General features: G+C 39.1%; 1 protein-coding gene across 2 annotated transcripts; it reads right to left on the bottom strand.

Moving 5' to 3' along the window:
- Positions 1–942: 942 nt before the first annotated feature.
- abcc2 (ATP-binding cassette, sub-family C (CFTR/MRP), member 2) lies at positions 943–21,733 on the bottom strand. 2 transcript variants are annotated; one of them, XM_038737474.1, is made up of 33 exons: positions 21,591–21,733; positions 21,291–21,472; positions 19,671–19,847; positions 19,099–19,245; positions 18,872–19,012; positions 18,566–18,688; positions 18,360–18,415; positions 18,022–18,277; positions 17,662–17,837; positions 16,593–16,770; positions 15,030–15,284; positions 14,063–14,128; positions 13,610–13,747; positions 13,214–13,360; positions 13,046–13,130; positions 12,863–12,929; positions 12,490–12,616; positions 11,762–11,938; positions 11,062–11,229; positions 10,662–10,845; positions 10,240–10,375; positions 9,902–10,004; positions 9,582–9,801; positions 7,003–7,157; positions 6,654–6,809; positions 6,258–6,457; positions 6,028–6,154; positions 5,826–5,927; positions 5,383–5,526; positions 3,956–4,114; positions 3,703–3,869; positions 2,181–2,375; positions 943–1,250 (listed from the first exon to the last, which is right to left on the bottom strand). In XM_038737474.1, the coding sequence occupies exons 2-33, from the start codon at positions 21,333–21,335 to the stop codon at positions 1,121–1,123; spliced, it is 4,707 nt and encodes a 1,568-aa protein (XP_038593402.1). In that variant the 5' UTR covers positions 21,336–21,472; positions 21,591–21,733; the 3' UTR covers positions 943–1,120. The 2 variants fall into 2 exon arrangements, with proteins under 2 accessions (XP_038593402.1, XP_038593401.1); XM_038737473.1 differs by having other exon boundaries at positions 21,291–21,636.
- Between the last annotated feature and the right edge of the window lie 984 nt (positions 21,734–22,717).

Raw genomic sequence — 22,717 nt, 5'->3', positions numbered from 1 at the left:
GATGCAGTGGACAATTGTCAAACTTTTTAAAGACCATTTTATAGTAACTGAATGAGAATTATGTTTGGGCAGTAGGGATGAGAATCTCTTGGCACCTCGATTCAATCAGATTACAATTCAGAGGGCGGCGATCCATCTTGGTGCGCTAGTTTATATACCTAATTTACTTTACTAGCCTCAGCTCCTCCGTGGTCACCAGCGTCTTTCCTTTAATAATCAGATGTCAGACTCCTCTGGTAACTGAAATATAATTTAAATATGTGTACAGGACACCAGTTTAGCTTGAAACCAGTGAGAATGAGTTTCCTTGATGTAATTAACTTGTGGTTTTGTGCTAAACTGTTCAAAATTCATACTGATTGTTCATAAGGTAAAAATTTTCCGGCACAAAATGTGTCACTTTACTAAAAGCAAACAAATACTTGTTATAAGTTCTTATAATTAGTTCATGTGGTATTATGTCCACCTGTACACCTGTAACACTTAACTTAAAACAAACAAAGACATGCTATATCACATTAAACATTACTATAAGCTATTATTTCATTTTATATTACTAATTATAAATTGTGACTAAAGTGTATTTATAACGAGGCAGAGTAAATGGTTATAATGTACTATGGAACATGGTCAGGGATTTTTGGCGCACAGTGGTATAAAATAGTATAACTATTAATTATAAAACATTAAATCTAAAGGTCATAATGATTTATGAACTTTGCTATAGCGCCTAATGCATGTTTGTAAGTGATTATAACAGTTGTTATAATGTATTATGGACGCATTATATCGTTGTTTTACTGAACAGCATGACAGTGGTATCCATCTTCTCAATTGACTCTTCGTCATAAAATTTGATTATATCCTAAAATGTCAAACTATTCCTTTTAAGACCCCTTGTTGAAACAGAAGTTTATACAAACAATTTATGCAACAATTGAGCAGTATTTAAGAATATTTACTTTTCCCCATATAAAATGATTTGCATACAGAATATGATTTCTTTATATTTCTTCCTATAAATACAAATATTACAATATTTATTTATATCCATGCACATTCCAGCTTTTTAAATCAAACAACAAATGTCATGTATCAAATCAAAATTATTAGTGCAAAATCAGAGAGCTGTAATGTCTTCCAGTGTTATCCCAGCATCCTTTGCCATGGCAAAAAAATGGCCTTGTTTTGATAGGAGGTTGCTAGGAGAATCAAATTCCACTATTTTACCAGCATCAAGCACCATTATCCTGTGGAGGAGAAACACAGTCAGAAATAGAAACCTGCTGAATAGTGTACACGTCATCAATGCTGGCGTAGGAAGACAAACTTCCTGCTCTAATGTAAAGGAGATGGATGTGTACACATTTATATGACCATCCATCATCTGTTTGAATAGAAGGTAGAGAATGCTTTTTATTTCAGATAAGGATTATATTATATTAGAGTTTCATTTAAGGTGTGAATGTTGTGGGAAGCCCTGCAACAGACTGGCAAACAGCTTCCTATTTTTCCCAGCCTTTTTAAAAATGCTTGCTGGGATAAAGGAATATGCAGGAGAATAGATGAGTAGGACATTTTTTCCTAAATGTTCTACTCTGGTGAGCTCCAGTACAGGTGTTGTTGAGAACAACTGCATATACAGGATTCCTCTAAGATCAGTCCCAACATGTGCATCCTGTTCACTCTCATAATGTACTGCAGAATTAAAAAGTTAAAACTATTGTCATTGCTGTCTGCATTATTTTAAGATTTAATGTTTTTATTTTAAATTATGACACAACATAATATAAGCTTGCAAAAAAGGAAAATATTTAATATTAATCTGCAGGTGGCATGAGGGAGAGCTCAAAGCTTTAAATACATTGCCTCCTAGTTATTGCTTCAAGTGGACCTTGAGTAAAGATTATTTTGTCAAATAACACTCTTATAAATGTTTTTTGAGTTTTTGTGGGTTCCACACCATGCGCAGAACAAAACTAGAGCAGGAAGAAAGAAAGTTGCCATTGACAGGAGTGAAATGAGTGCTGAGACAACTCGTCAAAGTATTTTATAGGACGCTATATAGGACCCTAGGCATACACAGTGCGATTTTAGAAATGTTATTTAATTCCTGCTGTACAAGTACGTAAATCAAAACTGGCTCAAATCATACAGTGAATACGCCCAGCTTAACTCACCTTGAGCTGTCCATAACACTTTTCAGGCGGTGGGCGATGGTGAGGACAGTGCAGTGTGAAAACTCTTTGCGGATGGTATTCTGAATCAAGTCATCTGTCTCCAGGTCAACAGCTGCTGTGGCCTCATCCAGGATTAAGATCCGAGACTTCCTCAGCAGTGCCCGGGCCAGACACAGCAGCTGCCTCTGCCCAACACTAGCAAGAGAATAACATGCTAAAAATAGTGTTTTTGGAGCACAGAGATGACAATAAACCACAAATTTACATAAGTCATCATTTCTTGCTTAAAAAACACTTCCAAATATATTTCCAAGAGCAGGCAACAAAGTTGTCTTATGTTTATTTACAGGTATGAGGTAACTATTATGATATACATGGTATGGATTCCTGTTATTTGTGGGTAGGCCAACATGTAGCCTACTCCAGACCTTTCTCCACCTACAGTATGTTCAAACTGTTTAGTGCTGCTGTCCACTAAGCATGCACGTTCACGCGGAAGGCACATGCAGAGAGGTCAACTGTAGTTCAGACTCCCCAACTAAGCAAGCACACATTTGATTTCATTGCCTATACACAGGTCTATTACTCCTCTCTGAACATTAAATGAAAAACAGAAAGGTGATTTATTGATCATCATCAATATTTGGATACTTGAAATCTGCATGAACTGAATAGATGGTGAGTTTCCAGTGAAAAAACATTGAACAGCTCAATGCATTAACTGAATAACCATCGGTCATTACCAGTATGGTATTGTTGAAATTATACAGCCTTTTGCACATCTTTGTCAGGGAATTGCAAGAATTCTGGATCTGCATTTCAAATCTTGTTAATACTCCACCTAATTATTTCTAATAATCTCTCCCTATGTCATTGTCAGAGCAGGTTGTTGAGGAAGCAGTGGAGGTGAGAGACAGGGAAGAACAGGAAGCTGTAGACTACTTGAGTATGGATATTGTGTACTCCACAGCCACCTCTGATCCCGAAGTAGTCAGTCAAGCGTGAGTGAGTACACTAGTCCACTTGAACTGATCCACTTGTCCACTGCACTTACTACTCAGCTTTGTACTAGTTTGGGGGAATAGTACAGTCGTCATGTTTAAGTGGCCCACAAGGATTTGCTGGTGGGGGGGTATTCGACCGATTGTCCAGGGTCAGTCTGGGCCAAAAATGCCAGTCCAGCCCAGCCTTGAGTACTAATTATGATTTCAATATGTCTTGGTGTGTTTGCTCTGGTACGATTTGCACTACTCAGATTAGACTTAAATTTATTTATATGAGTACTGTACCTAAGGGGAAAGGGGGAAATACAGAAGCAATTAATACTAAATGCAATAGAAAACAAATAAAGGAATAGAGAATATTGGAGAGGACATTTACGATGCATTTAGGAGGAATGTTTGTGTACCGTATTTTTATGACCAACTGAAAGTAAACTGGTTCACACTCAGAGCAAGTAATAGTATTCAGAAGTTCTCATTTGCTGTATCTTGTGGAAGAGTAACATTTATTGTTAACCCACCTGAGGTTCTCTCCCCCCTCTGAGACTTCATGTTGTAATCCTTCCTGCAGCCCCGCTACATAGTCCTTCAGATGGGAGAGCTCCAGCGCTCTCCAGAGGTCCTCATCACTGAATTTGTCAAATGGATCCAGGTTCATCCTCAGAGTCCCGGAGAACAGCACGGGATCCTGCCCGCATACGGTTGAATAGGTCAGTGTACCATTAAAAACTGAATGCTGTGCGTGGATTAGAGTTATAATGTTTATGTGTATACCTGCGGTATGATCGTGAGCCTGTTTCTGAGGTCATGCAGGCCTACTGTGGAAATATCTATATCATCAATGAGGATACGACCTTCAGCAGCTTCAATAATTCTAAACAGGCAGTTGGTCAGGCTTGATTTCCCAGCTCCCGTGCGGCCCACTATACCAATCTGGATGCAGTGAGAGACATCATTTAGGGTAACTTAACATAATGGCAGACACATCATTTTATATGTTTTATATCCTCTAGTCAAAAATCGTCTATTTCTGGATGTAAAAAGTGTGTATTTGTATTCTACAAAACTGGAAATTTAAAGCAGTAATTTGAAGCTTTGTCACATGGCTATGTGTGCTACACTGAGTTTGTGAAAGTTAAACCAGCTGTCCAAACACTGAAGTGTGTTTTGAACCGGGATGAATTTTATGTTTAAGTCAAAGAGTATAAGTCAAAACACATCTGAGGAATTACCTATCATTGGTCGTCGCTATATTGGTTCTGAGGGTTTGAACACAACATTACAAAATGTTCCCTTATGATTTCAATCCCCTCTTCCATCCTTTCAACCTCAGTTTAAAATTTGTTCAAAGACATTGCTGAGAGTAGAACACAGAAAAGTACACTGAACTGTTGCCAGGGACTTCCTATCAGGGTTCTGTCCAATCACAAACAAGTTGTCCCACCTTTTCCGTAATCTGAAATGTCGACGTGTTTTGTGAAATGTCGTATTTTCTGAAATCTTGTTGTGTTTTGTGAAATGTTGTGTTTTGACCCTCAGGGTCACTGTATATAAAGCACCTATATAGGGGTTATAGTGAGCCTGTGTGCACACTGCAAATATAGAAAAAACCCAAATGATGAAAGATTCTAGGTTCATCAACAGAAAATCCAGGTAAAAATAAACGTGGCCACTTCAGTCAAGCCTGCTGTAAAGAAAAATCTGAGATCAGACTAGAGTAAACAAACCATCAATATTGCCTGGCAAAGATGAAAGGCACAAAATGAGATGGGACTGAAAATAAATTCAAATGTAGGTCATTTTCTTTTAGACCATTGGCTTCACCATCATAAAGACACTGCAATATAAACAGTCCTTTTGAGTTTGTAGGTTAGTGCTAAAATTGACTTCAAAAAAGGTACAAATTTGCCACAGTGTCAAACCTCTTGTTGATTGATTTTACAGGTTTTGTAGATTTAATGTTACTAGTCATGTACAGTATGAGCATGTGACAACTGATTGCAAAATACAAACAGCATAACTAAACAGAAGTGTTATGTTTTTATTATTATTATATCTATAGTCATCTATTTACATGTCTGATATTCCATATTAGCTGCATACTAGAACAATACTATTGACATGGGATTTATCTATTTGGCAGTCCATTTAAGATATATTTGATCATACACACACCGCCAGGTATAGACATACACACAGACCTTCTCAGTGCTGTCGATGGCACAGGTGATTCCATGCAGCACCAGGTCTAATCCAGGTCTGTAACGGACCATGTAGTTTTCAAACTGTAGCCTTCCTGCAGTGGGCCACTTCTCTGGAGGCCGAGTGTCAGTTACCCACTTAGCCTGTAGAAAGAAATTGCTAAGGTAAGCTATGACACATCTGTCTATTCCTGATATGAAAGGAAAACACATTAAATGGCAAAATGACACCTTCTCAAGACACTAAAAGTCTCTATAAGCCTCTGTACCAAACGTAGAACATGTGAAAGGTCATCACATTTATTAAAGAAAAATGAAAGGAATCAAAGGAAAAATAATGTCAAGTGCAAATCCAATTCAAGGAAATGGTGGGAATTTGATACAGTGGTTTGGTCTTTTGTAGTGGTTTTAGAATGCAGAGAATAGCTTTCACTTCAACATACCTCATTCTCAAGCTCAGAGTATTCACTCACTCTCTCCACGGCTACAATATTAGTCTCCAGGTCTGAGGTCATCCTCACCAGCCAGTTGAGGGTCTGGGTTACCTGCAAAGCCCCAATAGGAGAGAGGAATGGGTTTTGTTGTTAGAATTATTATACCATATATCATTATTACGACTGTAGAGTGTGTGTATCAGTCACTGACATTAAGGGCGTAGGATATAGACATGCCAACCAGGCCACTGTTCAGAGACTTTCTGGAAATGACGGCAAACAGAGAAGCGAAAAACACAACCAGGTTTCCGAGGAACTCCAGACGGATAGCCAGCCATCTGCAGAGTGATCAAACACACACAAACAGGATTCATCATTAACAAACTGAAAACCCTATTAGAAAAAGAACACGCTCGGATGTGTTGATGATTTGTGTCTGACCTGTTTGACACTATCCATGGGTAGACACTCTTGAGATTTTCATCAATAGTTATTTCGTTGTGTTTTAGAAACCTTTCTTGATGGCCGTAGGCTCTTATCACTGACAAACCCGAAACCGTTTCACTAAAGTGTGAGTATATAGGAGAGCGAGACACTGAGTCCAGTCGACGCAGCTGTCTTGAAGACGCTACATAGAAGCGCTAGGGGTAGAGAGAGAGAGAGAGAGACAGACACGACAGTGGAGGGTTTCATTGGGTTCTATTTTAAAAAGCCACAAGCCTTTCTCTCATATTTTCACTGTTTGCATTCCTTTCTTAGTTTTTAAGAAACTAATATTTTTTTCCTTCAACCTCTTATAAGTACTTTACAAGTATTCAACTGTTTTGGCAAACTTACCTGTACAAAGTAGTAGACCAGGGCCAGAGGGATGATGATGATGGTGAAAAAAGGAGTGGCTAGACAAATGACAAACAGTGTCCCCAGTACGCCCAGCAGACACATGAGCCAGGAGCGGAGGGACTGTGGAATAGCTTCGTCCACTGTGAAAATGTCCTTTAGAAACAGTTATGGGAAAATTAGGAAAAGTGCTTTAAGAGAACGGATTAAAACAATCTAATCTTAATGGATCTCTGTTTTTCATTAATACCTGCAGACTCGGGATCCCTCTTAAGAATGCACTACATATCAGAACCTCAGAAAGCAAGAAAATTAGGAACAAATAGGAAATGTTAGTTATAAATCCTACCTTTGCAAATCGGTTGACCACCCTTCCAATGGGCGTAGTGTCAAAGAACACCATTGGAACTCGCAGTATGTTGTTAAGCAGCCTCGTATGCAGGATGCGAGATGCAGCGACAGAAGCATTGGCCATGAGCAGTGTACCAAGGAACACAAAGATGCCTGCCATAAAAGGAGAGAGTTTCTAAAATAAATAACTACACCTTCACCCAGTGAAATCCATTTTGCTCAAAAGTTTGCTGAAAAGTACAAACTTAAGACTCAAGTGCACTTTTCTCTAATTACAAAAAAAAAAATGTCCATTACTAGTCAGGAAAGTCATAAAAATAAATGCATGCTTTTATTACTTTCTCATCTTAAACTGAAAAGAATATAGGCCCCCACATTTAAGACCTTAAGTGCTCTTTACACTTCTGTATTCACCTGTAGGCTAATAAGTTACATATACTAAAATGAGCACCATGTCAGGAAAGATCCTGAGCTGATTAGCAATAATAGTTCCATCATAAAAATCCAAGAGGTGAATAAAGCGTGCTTTAGAGAGGATTTCAAGAACTACAGATAATTCTTAGCTTGGCTCACAACTTCTTTCTGTTGTCAGATAACTGTCAACAAAAAAGTACTTAGGCTAACAGCCAAGACAGAAAGGACGGTAAGCCAATTATGGCTTTGTGACATTCAATCATTCACATTCTTTATTCCCTCATCTGACAAGAGGATGGATAAAACCAAACCACATCTGCAGGCAAGCACACATGAGGTATTCAGGAGCAAAACCTGTTGGACCTTCAGTATTATTATTAGTAGTGATACTGTAGCAGTGGTAGTATATTTCTTCTTGACCAAAGATCCATCAGTTGCTATTAAATGTTAATTAATCCATTTGTTTAGTTGTGTATCTTCAATTATAATATATATATATATATATATATTGATCTTCAAAAAAGAAACTTCATCTTCAAAAAAGAAACAAAAAGACATTACAGTAAGATGCTGTTACAAATATTAACATGATTAAACATTCCCACACTGTAAAAAAAAAACAGATAATAAGAAACATCTACATGTACGGCTTGGCTCCAAAATCATGTACTGTCTAGAGGGATGTAGTCAAAGAGAGCACATTATATTTAAAAAGAAATCGACTGGACAGAAAATTGATTTAGTCTGCAAGGTCTCCAAAAAGTAGTTTGCGAAATAGCAGTTGGAGTGTGTATGTCAGAGCAACTGGTGCTATCATCACAATGAAACAAAGACAGCTGCAATATTACTATTACAATGCCTGTCAGCATGGGCGATTCAATCATGGCTTCAACATGAACCTAGAATCTTGGGGGAAAAGCACGGAAGTTCACCTCTAGTGACAAGCCTCAAAATTCGACAAAAGTAGGCTAGCTGTCAACAGTTTGAGAGGTTTTTGCTAACATGGCAGCAGCACCTCCTCACTTCAAGGTCTTCTATTCTGATGTTCCCTGAGGTTTAGTGCTATCATCTATTCTTTTGTCCTGTTCACTGTTAAATATGAAATCCTCTGCACTTCTACAAGACACCAGGTTCTGCTTTTTGCTAAACAATCTCTCAATGGTATGTCAATTACAGTCAATTGCTAAAAAACATAAGACAAATATAGGTCCTTAGCAAATGCTTTTTTCTTTCAAGGCGACTAGAATTAAAAAAATGTTTTGATGTAATTATAGAAAACATGCTTATTCGCTTTCTTGGTGTGAGTTAGATAAGAAGATTTATTCCACTCTCGATGTGTTAGGTAAAGTTATGTGGCATAAGCTGAGCTGATAACCTTCTGGCTCTATTTACGTAGCCAAACACTTGTTATTTATTCATCATTGTCTATTTCAAAGCTGTTCATACTGTTAATATTGTTATATTTAATATTGTATATATCGTATATCAAATCCACATACCTCAAGTACATAACACCTGCACATAATACTTATTACAGCATCCTTTGCACTATGCTCCATCGCAATGTGTACATGTATGCATATATGTGTATGTGCACCTGTATATCACATCCACCTCTGACATGTACATAATAATAATAGTAATAATAATTCACTCCTGCATCCTTTGCACTCTGCTCATTGCACTACTGTCTATATTGTTGTTGTCTTTGTTTACAGTGTGTATATATGTGTTCGCTATGTAGCCTGTGTTTGATTTTATCATTGTATTATTGTATAAGTAAGCACATCGTGAGCAATCTACAGTCAAATTCCTCTTATGTGTACACATACCTGGCAAATAAGGCTGATTCTGATTAAGCCAAAAAAAGTGAATAAATGTATTCACAAACTATTCTTTTAAAACAATATGTTAGACGACCATTTTCTGACATTTTATAGACAAAACAACTAATCGAGAAAATAAGCCATAAATTAATCAACAATGAAAGAAATCATTAGTTGCAGCCCTAATATCGATTTCTGTAAAACAACCATAAAAAAGGAGAGACCGGGTTTACTGTCACTATGAGAAATAAACTTAACTTCAGCTTTGAAGCTAACTGACATGATTCTGAAAATATCTGCTAAATAAAACAGATTATAATGAGTTTGGTTCAGTTACCCTGAGCCACTCCCAGAGCTCCAAACACTCCCACCCTGGTGTCCCTCTTCCAGTTAGGGTATGTTATGTTGTAGTACTCCACTGCATCATTGGTCCAGTCACTCAGCCACAGGTTCTGACCGATGAAAGCAATATTCTGCGTGAAGTAAAACAGGAAGACCATGGCAGCATATCCCCAGCCTATGGCACGCATGTACTGGATGTACACTGAAAACTTCACCTGAATAGAAAAGAAAAAAGGCTCAAGAAAATGTTCTAATTTTGTGTAATTTGTGTTGTAAATAAAAAAGGTATTTAGGCAGACCAAGAACTTAGATTACCTGTCCTGTTTCCATTGTTTCCTTCTCTATTAGCCTCTGGCCTTTCTTTGATTGATCAACATCTTCTAATTTTCGTATGGAACTAGTCTTTCTGAGTCTGACACTAGATAGAAAGACAAAAAAGATGACAGAAAGACAAAAAATACTTAGTGGGAGATTAAAATTTTGTTCTTGCATGCTATGCATGAAGACAAGGAATACTATATGAAACAGCATTTTGAATGTGTGTAATAGTGGTGACTTTCTCATGTGACCTACAAGAAGCCCAGCACCCCCACATAATCCTCACTCAAACACATTTCTCCATTTTGTCACCCACCACTTCACCTTGCTCTAACCTGCCCTTGCGTTGGCTGCGGCGGATGCTACTCTCTCTCTTCAGTGTGACAGAAACCGTATCCTCCAAAGGAGAGTCAGGTTGAGTGTCCTCTCTTTCAGGGATGAGCTCTACATCTGCAATGTCCTGGCAAAGATCTGTATGTGGTCACATATTATACATGGTGTCTTACAAATGTGGAAAACAGTACACTCACACAGTACATTTAGGAAATTGAGATAAATCATAACAAAAAGACACATTTCTTTATATAAATATGAAAAAGTGTCATTGCTGCGTATACATCTAAATAATTCCATACTGTGTATAGTTCATAATCACATTGTAACCCATATGCAGACATCAGCCACATTGATTGATTGTGCCACAACAGGTCAGTATTTGGTGCAGCTTCCATCCATAGTGCAAAAAAGGTGAAATTACCTGAATCTGAATGGGTCCGATTACTTTGTTCTTTGGCGTATGTGTCTAGAAATTCAGAAAAGGCTCCTTTGCTGGCACGAAGGCTGTTGTAAGTTCCAACCTCAGAAACCACTCCATCCACCAAGACCACTATTTCATCTACGTATGGCAGGAAACTTACTCCATGAGTCACCAATATACGAGTCTGTACAGATAACACTTGGTGTCAGCTGTGAAATCACAATTCACTTTAAGCAGTAAACAATTTTATTAGAATACCAGCATGTCTATGGAATAATTCAGATCCATTATATCACAATGTTATTAATCTCTTTTGATACCTATTTAAATATATTGTTGTTCCTTGAAGAAGTGAACCATTTAATACTTATCAATGCATTAATGTAGATTCAGCACAAACCCTGTCTTTGAGTAGTCCGTTGGGTCCAATCACTTTGTCAAAGAGATGCTTTCCTACATGAGAGTCCACAGCAGACAAGGGGTCATCTAATAGATAAATATCAGCCTGACTGTAAGCTGCCCGGGCCAAGCTCACACGTTGCTTCTGACCCCCTGAGAGGTTGATGCCCTGAAGACAGAGGTGAAGGAGAAAACTGCCAATATTAGATCTAAATGTTCATACTGAGATACGTCTATGTTCATGTATATTTTCAACCTTTCGTTTAGTACCAAAACTATATTTCTATGCAACAATATCACAACCTTTAGAAAAAATTTAATATTCCAAAAACCAAACATTATGTTCTTTGTCATGGATTTGTCTCTGCAAGTTGGTTTTATATTTGAAAAGACTGAAGATCAAAACAGTACAAAAACAATGTAATGCAAGTAAATCTGCTTTCGAGTGAATGGACTCAAGGATGCAAAAACAGTGGCAGTCGAGAACAGTTTGAACAATAACTAACATTGATTGTCTTTCAAAATAAGGGGCATTTCTTGCCACTTTTTTTTGTGTTTTGGGACCAACCTAGACAAATGTTCAATTATGATTATGTTCTCATTGACCATCCAGAGTGTGTTTACACAGCATGAGACACACACACACAACAACAGAACATATCATATTTAAATCCTTGAACCCTCAAATCTTTGAATCTTACTTTCTCCCCAATCTCAGTGAGGTCACCCCCAGGCAGTAGCTCCAGGTCAGGGGCCAGGGCGCAGGCCTGTATCACCTCCTGGAACCTCCTTTCCTCATGGGGAGAGCCGAACAGGATATTATCCCTCAAAGTGGCATTCTGGATCCAGGCTTGCTGTGGCACAAAGGCAAGGGAACCCTGGACAGAGAGAAATTACACAGAGTTTATTGTAACCACACCTTTGTACAGCCCCCTGCCTTGGAAGAGGGTATTCATACAGGTTTCCATTTAACTACTATGGTTTTTATAGAAACTGTTAGAAAGCCTTATTGGAATTCATTGGAAAACAGTTTGAACTCACAATGCTCCAGCAGCATTGACTTTTCTCAGTGAGTTAAAAAGGTTCAAGCTATTCCATGTTCCATATGGATCAACTGGTTCTTTGAGCACCTTTGTCCTGTAGACTTCTACACTGTATGCAGCAGTCTCTAAGGTGAACTTAACTGCTGTGCTGTTTATTTGCAGTAAAAACATTCTAGCACAAAACTTTCTCAAAAGATTGGTCAGTTGGATTTATGGAATGCAAGGGCTTGCAGTTCTAAGAAAAGAGCTCTTGAATCACTTTTTGTGCTCTGAAGTGAAAGAAATATTCCTTTATTACTGCTGTGGAACAACAACCTAACACATTATGTACTTGGCTAAACACTAACTATAGTTAGACAGATGTGAAGACAGAAATTAGGTGTCACCAGAATGTTGATAAAGCCTTTGATGCTGTGCATCTCTCCCAGGAGGGCTGACATGAGAGAGGACTTTCCTGAGCCCACAGCTCCCACTACTGCTACCAGTCGACCTGGCTTGATATCCAAGGACACACTGGCAAACATCAACAGAATACATATGTTCAGTATTGTAAAATAGGCACAAATACAATGTTTTTCATGATCAACAGTGCTCGTAGGGTAGCTGAACTCAAGGGATAAGACCGGAGGCAGAGCGGGTGCAGTTAAAAGATATGAACAATAGACATCACCACAAAACAGGAAATATAAAACAAAAACCCCAAACCATGACAGCATTGTGGCAAAATATCCAAATGTGTAAGTTATATATCAAACATACTTTTTCAGCAGAGGCTCAGCTTCTTTTTCCCAAGCAAAGGAACCATCACATATGCTAACAGCAGAGTCTAGATGGAAACAGATGGACAGAAAGGACAAATGTACTTTGCATGTACCAGCAAACAGATGAATAAGCTTCACTGCTCAGCAGTGGAACAGGTGTAAATGCTGATGGTGAACATACTGAAACTGGTGTCATGGCGCACAATGTCACTTTCAAGGTCTTCACCTCCCAGAAACTTCTCCAGGCGCTTCCTAGACACGGTCGTCTGAAGTGTCAAAAAACAAGGTTAGTGGGCTTTTAGTATAGGTTTGTCATGTGTGCATGTACTGTGTGTTGTAGTTCCCTTACTTGCACAATGGCAGCGATGAGCATGGGCAGCATGGCCAGGGGAAATCGGAGGATGTTGAAAAGAGAGATGGAAGTGAAAGCTTTCTCAGCAGTCAACACATTGCTCGGGCTCACCCCTACAAACACTGCAAATGTGGCCAGAGAAACCTGCAAAAACGAAATAAAAGACCATCCTTGACCTACTGCTTCTTATATGAAGCATATGCGAGTGCTTTCCTCTCTCACTGACATATGTATAATCCGATGTCTTCATCGGGCCACAGACATAATCGAGGACTCATCCCACTCATTCACTCTGTTGCCCTCGGGGAGACACTATTGGTCTATTAAAACCCGTACCTCCAGACTCCTAAACAGTTTCTTTTCACGTGCCAAAAAACTGAAGCAAACACTTACCAGAGCTGGAGCACAACTGAAGATGAAGGTGGAGACAGACGTCAGGTAGGCAAACTTCCTCATGACATGCAGTTCTTGGCCCCGAATGTCTTCCACCTGCGCCTGGAAGGATGGCTCCCATGCATACAGCTTCAGAATCTGGTGCAAGGCAAAAAATTAAGTGGAGGGAGGAGGGAGTAGAGGGCATTGTGTGAGACACGGAAAAGGAAGGGGTGGGGTATAGCATTCATACCTTTTATGTTAGTATAAATAAACCACAGGTGGTGGGTGCAGTTTAAAAGAAAGCACTGCAGGATTAAAATTTCAGCTTTTTCCTGAGACATAAAAGCCTTTCATCGGAGGAAGTCCTCACTTAGCCCCCCGAACTATTTTTACACAATAGTTGGTCACACCAATTAGGCTGTCTTTGACAGTGGACTATTAACTATGAAATAAATGAATAAGTGCACTCACCTTAATCCCGTTAAGTATTTCGTTCATGATTTTCAGCCTCTTGTCTTTAAACTTCATGTTCTCTATCTGAAAAAGAGACCATATAAATCAGCAAGGATGTAGCGCACTGTTAATTTTCAACAGAATATACAGGAAAAAAAACATCTGATGCGGACTGCATCAGATGGATCAGCTGCATCAGTTTTTTTTCCCTGTTTTCCTGTTTTTTTCCTGTTTTCCTCGAGGCTTCTCAGACTCTGTGGTTTCAGTAATTGTTTGTGTTGTTTAAATAGAGTCAAGAGTTGATAAAGCTTCACTCTTGATGCTGTTTCTTAAGGGGAGTTAAAATATACCAGAGCATTTCAGCACAAGTCCAATGGAATCTATAGAGACTGCTCATAATTCAAGGCCAAGTAGAGAATGATAACAGGAAAAAATGTTAACAAAGAATGGAATATGAGATGAACTGTCAGAGTGAAGCGCTCTAAACGCCCTGTGACCCTTCCAATATATCAGACGTAAAAAAAAAAGTATAATTTTTAAAAGCTTTATTTGACAATGACAGTAGAGAAGGGAAGGCAAGGGAGATAGAGAAGATGACATGCAGCAAAGGGCCCAGGCCGCTGCAGTGGATTTGGCCTTGATACATGGTGCATGTTCTACCAGGTGTGCTACCGTGCCACCACTAATATTACATTTTTTGTAGTGTTTTTATCTTTGCACTTTTTGAAGGAGACTGTACCGGGAGTTTGCTAACATTTCACTACCTTAACCTTTGTTCAATATGTCAGTCCTGGTGCATTGTGTTCCTATTTAATGCACCATATTTCTAATGTCACTGGTGTTTTAATTCAATATTACTTATAAGACATAAGTATTTTAGGCTGTAATTCACTTAAAACTAAAAATGGAAGTCTATTGCTCTGTACAGTGCACTATATTCTAAAGGCGTAACAACCATCCTGTATGTGTGTGCATTTCTGCTGACCTGGAAGTTCCGGGCCTTGGTGGCTAGCAGTCCATTGACTGGCACCATGAGCACCATGACTGCCAGTCCTGCCAGCACAGAAGGTCCTAACTCAAGCCACAGGAAAACAATGGACAGGATGATTTGCAGAGGGCAGGACCAAAGCAAGTGGATGAAGTTGGTCACATCATTGAAGCGCTGGGCATCTGCTGACATCAGGTTCACCGTTTCCCCAACTGTTGACTCTTTACGAGCCTCATTAGACACCACCAATGCCTTGAAAAAGGGATGAAGAAGGGATTGTAGGGAGAGATGGAGATGAGGAGGAAGTAAGGGGAGGACAATTTGGCGAGAGTTGCAATTATTCTAAATGATGAAAGATACAGAGACAACAAAAACCTAATTATTTTTCTTAAACTTCCTGCAAATGCGGCCGGCTCTTGGTGGCACAGCTATTATCTTTTATGAAAATTCTGGTTACCGTGTTGACCCTTAGAAGGAGATCTCAGGAAACTCAAGATGACTTACATTGCAGCATTGTTAATTAAAGCCTAGCCAGGGAGATCATAGCATTAGCATACAGTGTGTGAACACAATGCCTAGCCAACACCACAATCTGAAGAATCCATTTTGGTGCACAATATTTATCCCATACAAGGTCATTCTTAATTAGCCTAAATTTGTGGTAGTGATATTTCTTACAGGGCTTAATTAATGTAACAGGAAAAGGTAAGACAAGTTTCTCTCATGAACTTACAGGCTCCACAGATTAGAGTACAGCTCATGGATAGTAATAGATTCAAATGTAATGTAGCATTGGAGTCTAAACAATAGATAGATTTGTTGATGAATTGAAGATGACCTGAGAAAAATCCTACAGTCACTAGAGGGAAGAGAGAAACATAAGATTTTGGTGTTGGCATTTGATGTGTTCACATGTTGTGTGCTGGCACTGTATGCCCTCGGCCAGGCTCAAGAAACCATGCTATGTTAAGTCTCAATCAGTCTCGGAAACTCCTTCTTCACACAAGACCTGGCTCACAACAATTCTTCAACAGTCATCCTACTGGATGCCAGGATTAAAATGCTTTTCCTCTTACATTGGGAGCTTGAGGTCACACACATAATATTCTGAAGTGAGCTAGTCAGTCTGTCTGTACTGAAAATAAATAAAGATAATCTTGACCTTGGGTCAGTCAGTGAAACATCAGACAGAGAGAAGAGACAGAAGCTGTCACCTTTGGCTTACTTCAGCTCAGTAAATGATTCTAACCTGACCTGGGGAAACCAGTGTGATATTACCCTAATGAAGGAAAATCTCCCTCACTGCCTTTTTTAATTTAGCTTGTAGGATACAAGTGTGACTGAGACATTGAGCCCACGCAGAAAATGTTACTTTTTTCAGTGACAATTATGTCACTGAAAAAAATTATATCAGCCAAGTCTCTTGGGTGAGTGAGCAAATACTGCAAGCAGTAATTTATTTCTTTTGACATGAACTGGCAGGGTAAATGGTTTTCTTTTTTTAAACACAGTCTGACGTCAAGTTAGACAATTTAATTGTGATGTCACTCGTGTTTTTACCTTTTTGTACACGGCAGCCATGATGGCAGTGCGAACCTTCATCCCCAGCACAAAGCACCGCTGGAAGTACTGCTGCAGGAACAGAGACTGCAGAATGGCCACCACTAGCAGTAGCACTGCATACAGATACCCTTCCCAGGTATACCTGGATGTGTCCTGAGTGTAGGAGATCATCAACCTATGTAAAGAAAAAAAAACTTAATTAATGGGGCAGCTCAACCCTTGCAATTAAGTTATTTCCAGAATCTATTATTACCCTTTCCTTCATTTTGCGTCTTATTAACTTTTTTTCTTCCTTCACCATTTACCCTCCCTCATCAGACCCTGGTTATGAAGTTATGTTTAAACTAACAAATAAGTTGTGAATAGTTATTTGTTAAGGGGAACTCCACTGATTTTACATATCAAAGTCTGTTTACAGGTGTTGGGGAGTGGGCCTACTACTTCATATGTGAACAAAGAACATACAAACAAACCTGTGAATCTAATGAATTGCCTCAAATGATGTTGAGGCCAGGGCTGCAACTGAAAGTTATTATCATTCTCAATTAATCAATAAGTTGTTTATAAATTGACTTATAAAATATCAGAAAATGGTAAAACATTTGGATCAGTGTTTAAACTTAAAGATTCAGTTTGCGGTCATAGGGGAGGAATGAAAACAAAATATTTACATTAAATTATTTACATTGACTTTTGACTGTTTTTTAATTAAAAAATTACTCAGAGCAATTAATCAATTATCATAATCAAGATTAATTTAATATTTAACAACTGATGAAGTAATAGGAAGGTAAAACAATTAATTCAATCTTGTGCTCTGTGTTGAGGTGAGAAATGCTAATTTCTTATCCTGAATTCCATGTGGCTTTCTTCGCCACAGTTCAACATCCACCTGTGTATAATCGTGTTTACTGACCTTGAGTTAATGATTGTACTGAATACTGACAAAGTGAAGTAGTAAAAATAAACTTTGTTGACGTTGAGAGTGACTTATCAGGTTCAGGGTTTGTGTTCCGCTTAGCTGCTTAAGAGACAATTTTATTTGACTTTACTTAACTTCACTCACTTCAGGAGTTGAGGACTAGCAAAAGACAGCAGGTCCTGCAGAAGTTTGAAGAAGGCCGATTCAATCAGAATCCCTTTAAAGGTCTTGTAAATGGTGGTAATCATCCATGAATTGGGATATTCTTCCTCCTTCTTTTTCTCCTTCTTCTTTTCATCTTCTTTCTTTCCCTTTTCCCCCTGAAGAAAAATATTGTTTAAACATTGCCTTTAAGCAAAGATTGATATTCTCTATTTTTAACAAGAATAAATCTGGGGAACCTGACAGATAATCAATAGCACTACTTAAAATAAAATCAATTTGTAATGCAAGAAAATGTGTTGTACATGTACGTGTTAAGTATATTTCTCTGCACATTCTTACCATCATAAGCACATCCTGACTGACGCCTTTCCCCAGACCATTAGAAAGGCCATTTTGAAAGGGCTCTTCCTGGGCTTTGTCTCCCCTCTCAACACATTTCTTCTTCAACCTGTTTTGGAACCGGACCCGAGCTGCTCCCAAATCCGATTCCATGAAATGCTGGAAGCGTTGGTTGATGTAAGCAGTGCCATCTGCCTCACTTAGCTCCCACATGTCCTCCTGAACCAGGGGCTGCTTGTACCCCTTCAGCACCATACTGCAGAGGCATGGAAAGTTTGGAACATTGTGGCGAACATTAGTGGGCGTTTGCTGGGACTCTGTGGCAACTTTTAATTTACCTGTTAAACCAGTTGAAAGTGATTCTGCTCAAAAACGCTGCACCTGCCTCTGGATTCTGTGGATAAAAACAATGAAAGGCAAATAACACACAGATGGCTGAGGTGATGAAGGTTCAGAGTATTATATTTGTTTCATTATTATGAATTTTGCAGTATCAAAACAAAAATATATTTTTTAAAATGCCTCCCTCTGGGTGCTTAGGTACCTTTCTTACAAGCTCCTTGGCTTCCAGAGGGATGTCAGCCACAGCAGAGAGAATGAGAGCAATCAACTCCAGCCCAAAGGAAATGTAGAAAAGGCAGAAACGAGGGACATCAGTGATCTCTCCCTGATGGTCAAAAGATGAGTGTAAGAAAGATGATGCAGGAGATGGGTGAAGGAGATGCAACAGTCAATGGTGAATTGCTGATAAATAAAGAGCTTAAATCGGGGGTAATCGAGTAATGATTCCAGTTTTCTTCCAGCTTAATGCTTTGCTCCCAACTTGATCTAACGTCTCCTTGGCTCATACCAGCTTGAGTGCCTCTCGTAGGAAGGTCTGGAAAGGGAAGACGTCGCACAGAACAAGGAGCAACCAGAAGACGAAGAGGGTGGTGGAGTCTACTGCTCCCTCCCTCCGCCTCACTCCTTCTTGGCACAACAGCAGAAGGATCTAACAAAGAAGACATGTCAGTACATAGAAAACATGTCATCTTTACATGAGCACCAACATATAAATGTGAAACCTGCTATATTTACCCATGTGACAGTGTACAGGACAGGGTTTGCGTAGTATACAGCAGGATGTTTCACTGTTGAAGGTGGGTCTTTGCTTGGACCATAATCTTCTCCTAATGTGACTGCCAGGGCTGCTATGGCCGTCATGAGCAACATTGACACTACAAGCTGAGGGGAGAAAAGACAGACTGGTAAAAAAAAAATATTCACTCTTTGTTTATTTGCTGGTTCACTCTGCAGAATGATGTATGTGCAGAGTTTGACACTAGATGATTTGACACATGAGATGTTTTTGCATTCATCTGCTGAAGTGTACATGTACAAGATGATTTTATGACACCACATGGAGCTTAAGAGGCAGGTGGTCCAATTTTTATCTCTAAATAAACAAAAAACAAAATTAGCCTATTGAGACAGGAAATGAAATCACTTTATCTATGACCTCTTGGACCAAGATTTATTAATCATTGGTTACTTGTTTCTGGTATTTAGTATGTAGTAATTAAAATCAGCTCCCTCTTCTCCTCTCAGCATCACATTATGACTGGAACAGTGTGTCTACTTGTTTCTTTTTTTATTGCTGTGTGCATTACCTGTTTGCAGAGGTAGAGCTTAGACAGGTGTCCTGTATTCACCTGTGTCCTCCGGAAGAGAGACATCAGGTGTCGCGGTGCACAGAGCCACAGGAACCCCAAGGGGATCCAGACCAGCACCGTCTGCTCTACACATACTGGGAGGTCTGGGTCTTCTCTATTCAGATATGAAGCATTCTGAGGTGCGTACACACAAACACAGAATCTGTCATGCGAAGGATACCCTGTCACTGAATGTCAGAGCCCAACAAAAGGGCTGCCCTCCTAATCTCAGAAAGGCAGACACATGTCCCATCCATGTATGCCCGGCACTTGCTCTATTTTACACCGCAGGGAAACACCACACCTCCCCTGATTAGAAATGTTATCAACAGTGACTCACGTGTGATTAATTAAGTCCCTGCCTACAGCTGTAACAGCATGTTTAATGTGCACTTCCGGAGAAGAGAGCAATGGGGACTAACAGGAATGTAGAGTGAAAAGAGCTGAACACTGAAGGAGTTTAATGTGTTATAAGGACAAAATACCCTGACATAGTACAGAAGCTGTGGTGTTTGAAAGCTTTAAAATATATTTTAAAAGCTTTAATTAGCGTTTCAAGCACTTGCCATCTGCTGTGTCAGGTGTTTATTAACGTGAAGGTATTTTACTCAACTTTACTGCAATTATGTGTATGCTCATTAATTAATGAATGAACAGTTTAGTCTATAAAATGTCAAAAGAAGTTTTTAAAAAAGCCTGAAAAGGCCCAAGGTGGCATCTTCAAATGTATTTTGTCAAACCTAAATTGCAAAACCCAAAGATATTCAGTTTAATAATGAAAGATTACAGAGAAAAGCAGGTGTGTTGAATGTTTGAATGACTGACAAACGATTATCATCAAAACAGTTGCAGATAAATTCATCGTTTCAGCTCAAACAATTTGCCTCTCTTTGCCTTGTACGTTGAAGATGTAGATTTGTAGCTCCGCGCTGCAGTTGTCATACATGCTGAGTCATGTCTAACTTAACAGTCATTATTGGCCAATCACCTGACTGAGTTCACTGTGCACAGGGGTGAAAACATATAAAGTGCTTTCAGATAAAAGTTCAAAATAAAACATTGTTTGAACATGATATCCTTTTCACACAATATACTATTTTTATAACAATAATATAATAACCTTCATAGCTACAGCATATCGTTCATGACAACACATTGTGAGGGGCCGGCGCAATAACATGAAGCCTGTACAAAATATCACAAATATAGAACTACTGCAATAATAGTTTATGAAGAAACTTTTTTCATTGAGTGTCACTGAGGTTTATAATTTTAATCAACATGTCTCGAACACAGAAAAAACAGTACTTTAAATAAAAAAAAGGCTCAGAGGTATTGAATTGTATTACAATGTAAAGGTTTTCTTGCATCCATCTTCCATAATTCTCTCATTACATTTAAGTGAATTTAGTGACATGTTATTGATCACATGTATATGTGTGTGTGTTAAAGTTTACACATGATTCAGAGTTTTTCATCTTAAGAGTATACACTGTCAACTAATGCCACAATAAAGCCATTTCCCTCAACCCCACTTTGTCTCCCTTCAGCTACATTAACCCTGGCTTTTGAACTTACCCAGAAGATGGACCCACAGTACTCCTCCAGTGCTGCGGCACACATGGCCCACACCGATGGCTTCAGTCGACCTTAGATGACTGGATGGATGGATTAATTCTTAACTTGATTTCTTTCTTTTCAGGCAGAAAATCTTAAAGGTCGCCCTCCGCTGTAACAGCCAACTGTGACTCGATTGATGTCTACAAGAAGCACACACATGCAGTCCTCCTGATGTGTAAATGAGAAAACTCAATAAACGTTGTCAAAGTCATTCAAATCCAGCCTAACATCAGCCCACAGACACTCCTCAACACTCACGTGTGTCTAAAGTTCACCATTTCAGGCAGATGCCTTCATGTAAGAGGGAAAAAAAGTGAGAGCCGTTTTTCTTGGTGTTAGGGGGACAGCCCACCAAAAAAGGGAATGTGTTTAGGGAAGTGGAGGGTGTGGGCCATTAGACCCCTTTTCCTGTTGTTTTTCCACTTCTCTGCATGCTTTCACTCTTTCTAGACCAATTTTTCAGAACTCAAGTAACATCAGATTAGTTTCAGACGGTCCTTCATTCAAACGAGGTTGCTGCAGGTGCTGTAGTGTTATTTGGAAATCTTGCAGAATGTTTGTGAAAAATTAACTGGTGGGTATTCTGGGAGAGGGAAGGGCTGCTTAGCTTTTCCCCCCTCTCTGTCTGTTTCCTATTCTGATCAGCAGGAGGGCTCCACTACCAAAATACACAGTTCACATACACAAGAGATTCAAGTCAAAGAGACATGGAGTATAGATTTACTTTCCTTGTTTGTGTCCTCTAGAAATTCAAACAAAGGATAAGCTCACTCTAGTTGGAGTCCAAGAAAAAACAACTTGCTACTGTGCCATGCTGATGTTGGGCTATTTTTTTAAAGACTGCTCCAGAGGTAAATTACTACCAGACATACCAACACAAAGCACGGAAACAAAGAGGACTGCTGCTGGTGTGTTTGCGTGAGTCAGTCTGCATGGGAAGAGAGGGAAACACTTGATCAACGGCATTTTTTTGTTGAAGTTCTGATCAAACAACTAACAAAAACAGAGATCCCAGTGGCAAAGAGCAAACATTGTGATAAAACTTGATCAAATCGCAATAGATTAAAATGGATACTCAGCATGACCCAGGTAGACTTGTAGTGTAGTAATGTAATAATTTACGTTGCTACAAATATTATTATATAAGTAAAGTCAAAAAACAAACTACCACACACTGATCTGACTTTACTACCTTTATTGTGAGCAACACGTTTCGCCCATTGCTTCTTCAGGCTCACACAGTGAAATTACAAAAACACTTAAAGTGAGATCCCGGATAAGCGGATGAAGATGGATGGATCGATGCATGGTGTGCAAGACTCTGTGCAGGTCATGTGACCAGCACAATCAATTTTTTCCATGACACCTTTCTCATGTATATACAT

This window comes from Micropterus salmoides, unplaced genomic scaffold (assembly GCF_014851395.1).
Source record: "Micropterus salmoides isolate LMB-PRFRI ecotype aquatic unplaced genomic scaffold, ASM1485139v1 Ms_hic_scaffold_22, whole genome shotgun sequence".
Lineage (NCBI taxonomy): Eukaryota > Metazoa > Chordata > Actinopteri > Centrarchiformes > Centrarchidae > Micropterus > Micropterus salmoides.
Note: the sequence above shows the minus strand (reverse complement) of the source record. Positions and strands in the feature narration are given on the sequence as shown.

Bases quoted from the DNA above. Each gene is read 5' to 3' on its own strand.
- abcc2 (XM_038737474.1), bottom strand. From the start codon at position 21,335: ATGTGTGCCGCAGCACTGGAGGAGTACTGTGGGTCCATCTTCTGG. The intron at 12,617-12,862 runs GTATGTTTGATA...GATGTTTGCCAG, and splicing joins GCTGAGCCTCTGCTGAAAAA to TGTGTCCTTGGATATCAAGC. The intron at 7,158-9,581 runs GTAACTGAACCA...CTTTTATGGCAG, and splicing joins AGCTCTGGGAGTGGCTCAGG to GCATCTTTGTGTTCCTTGGT.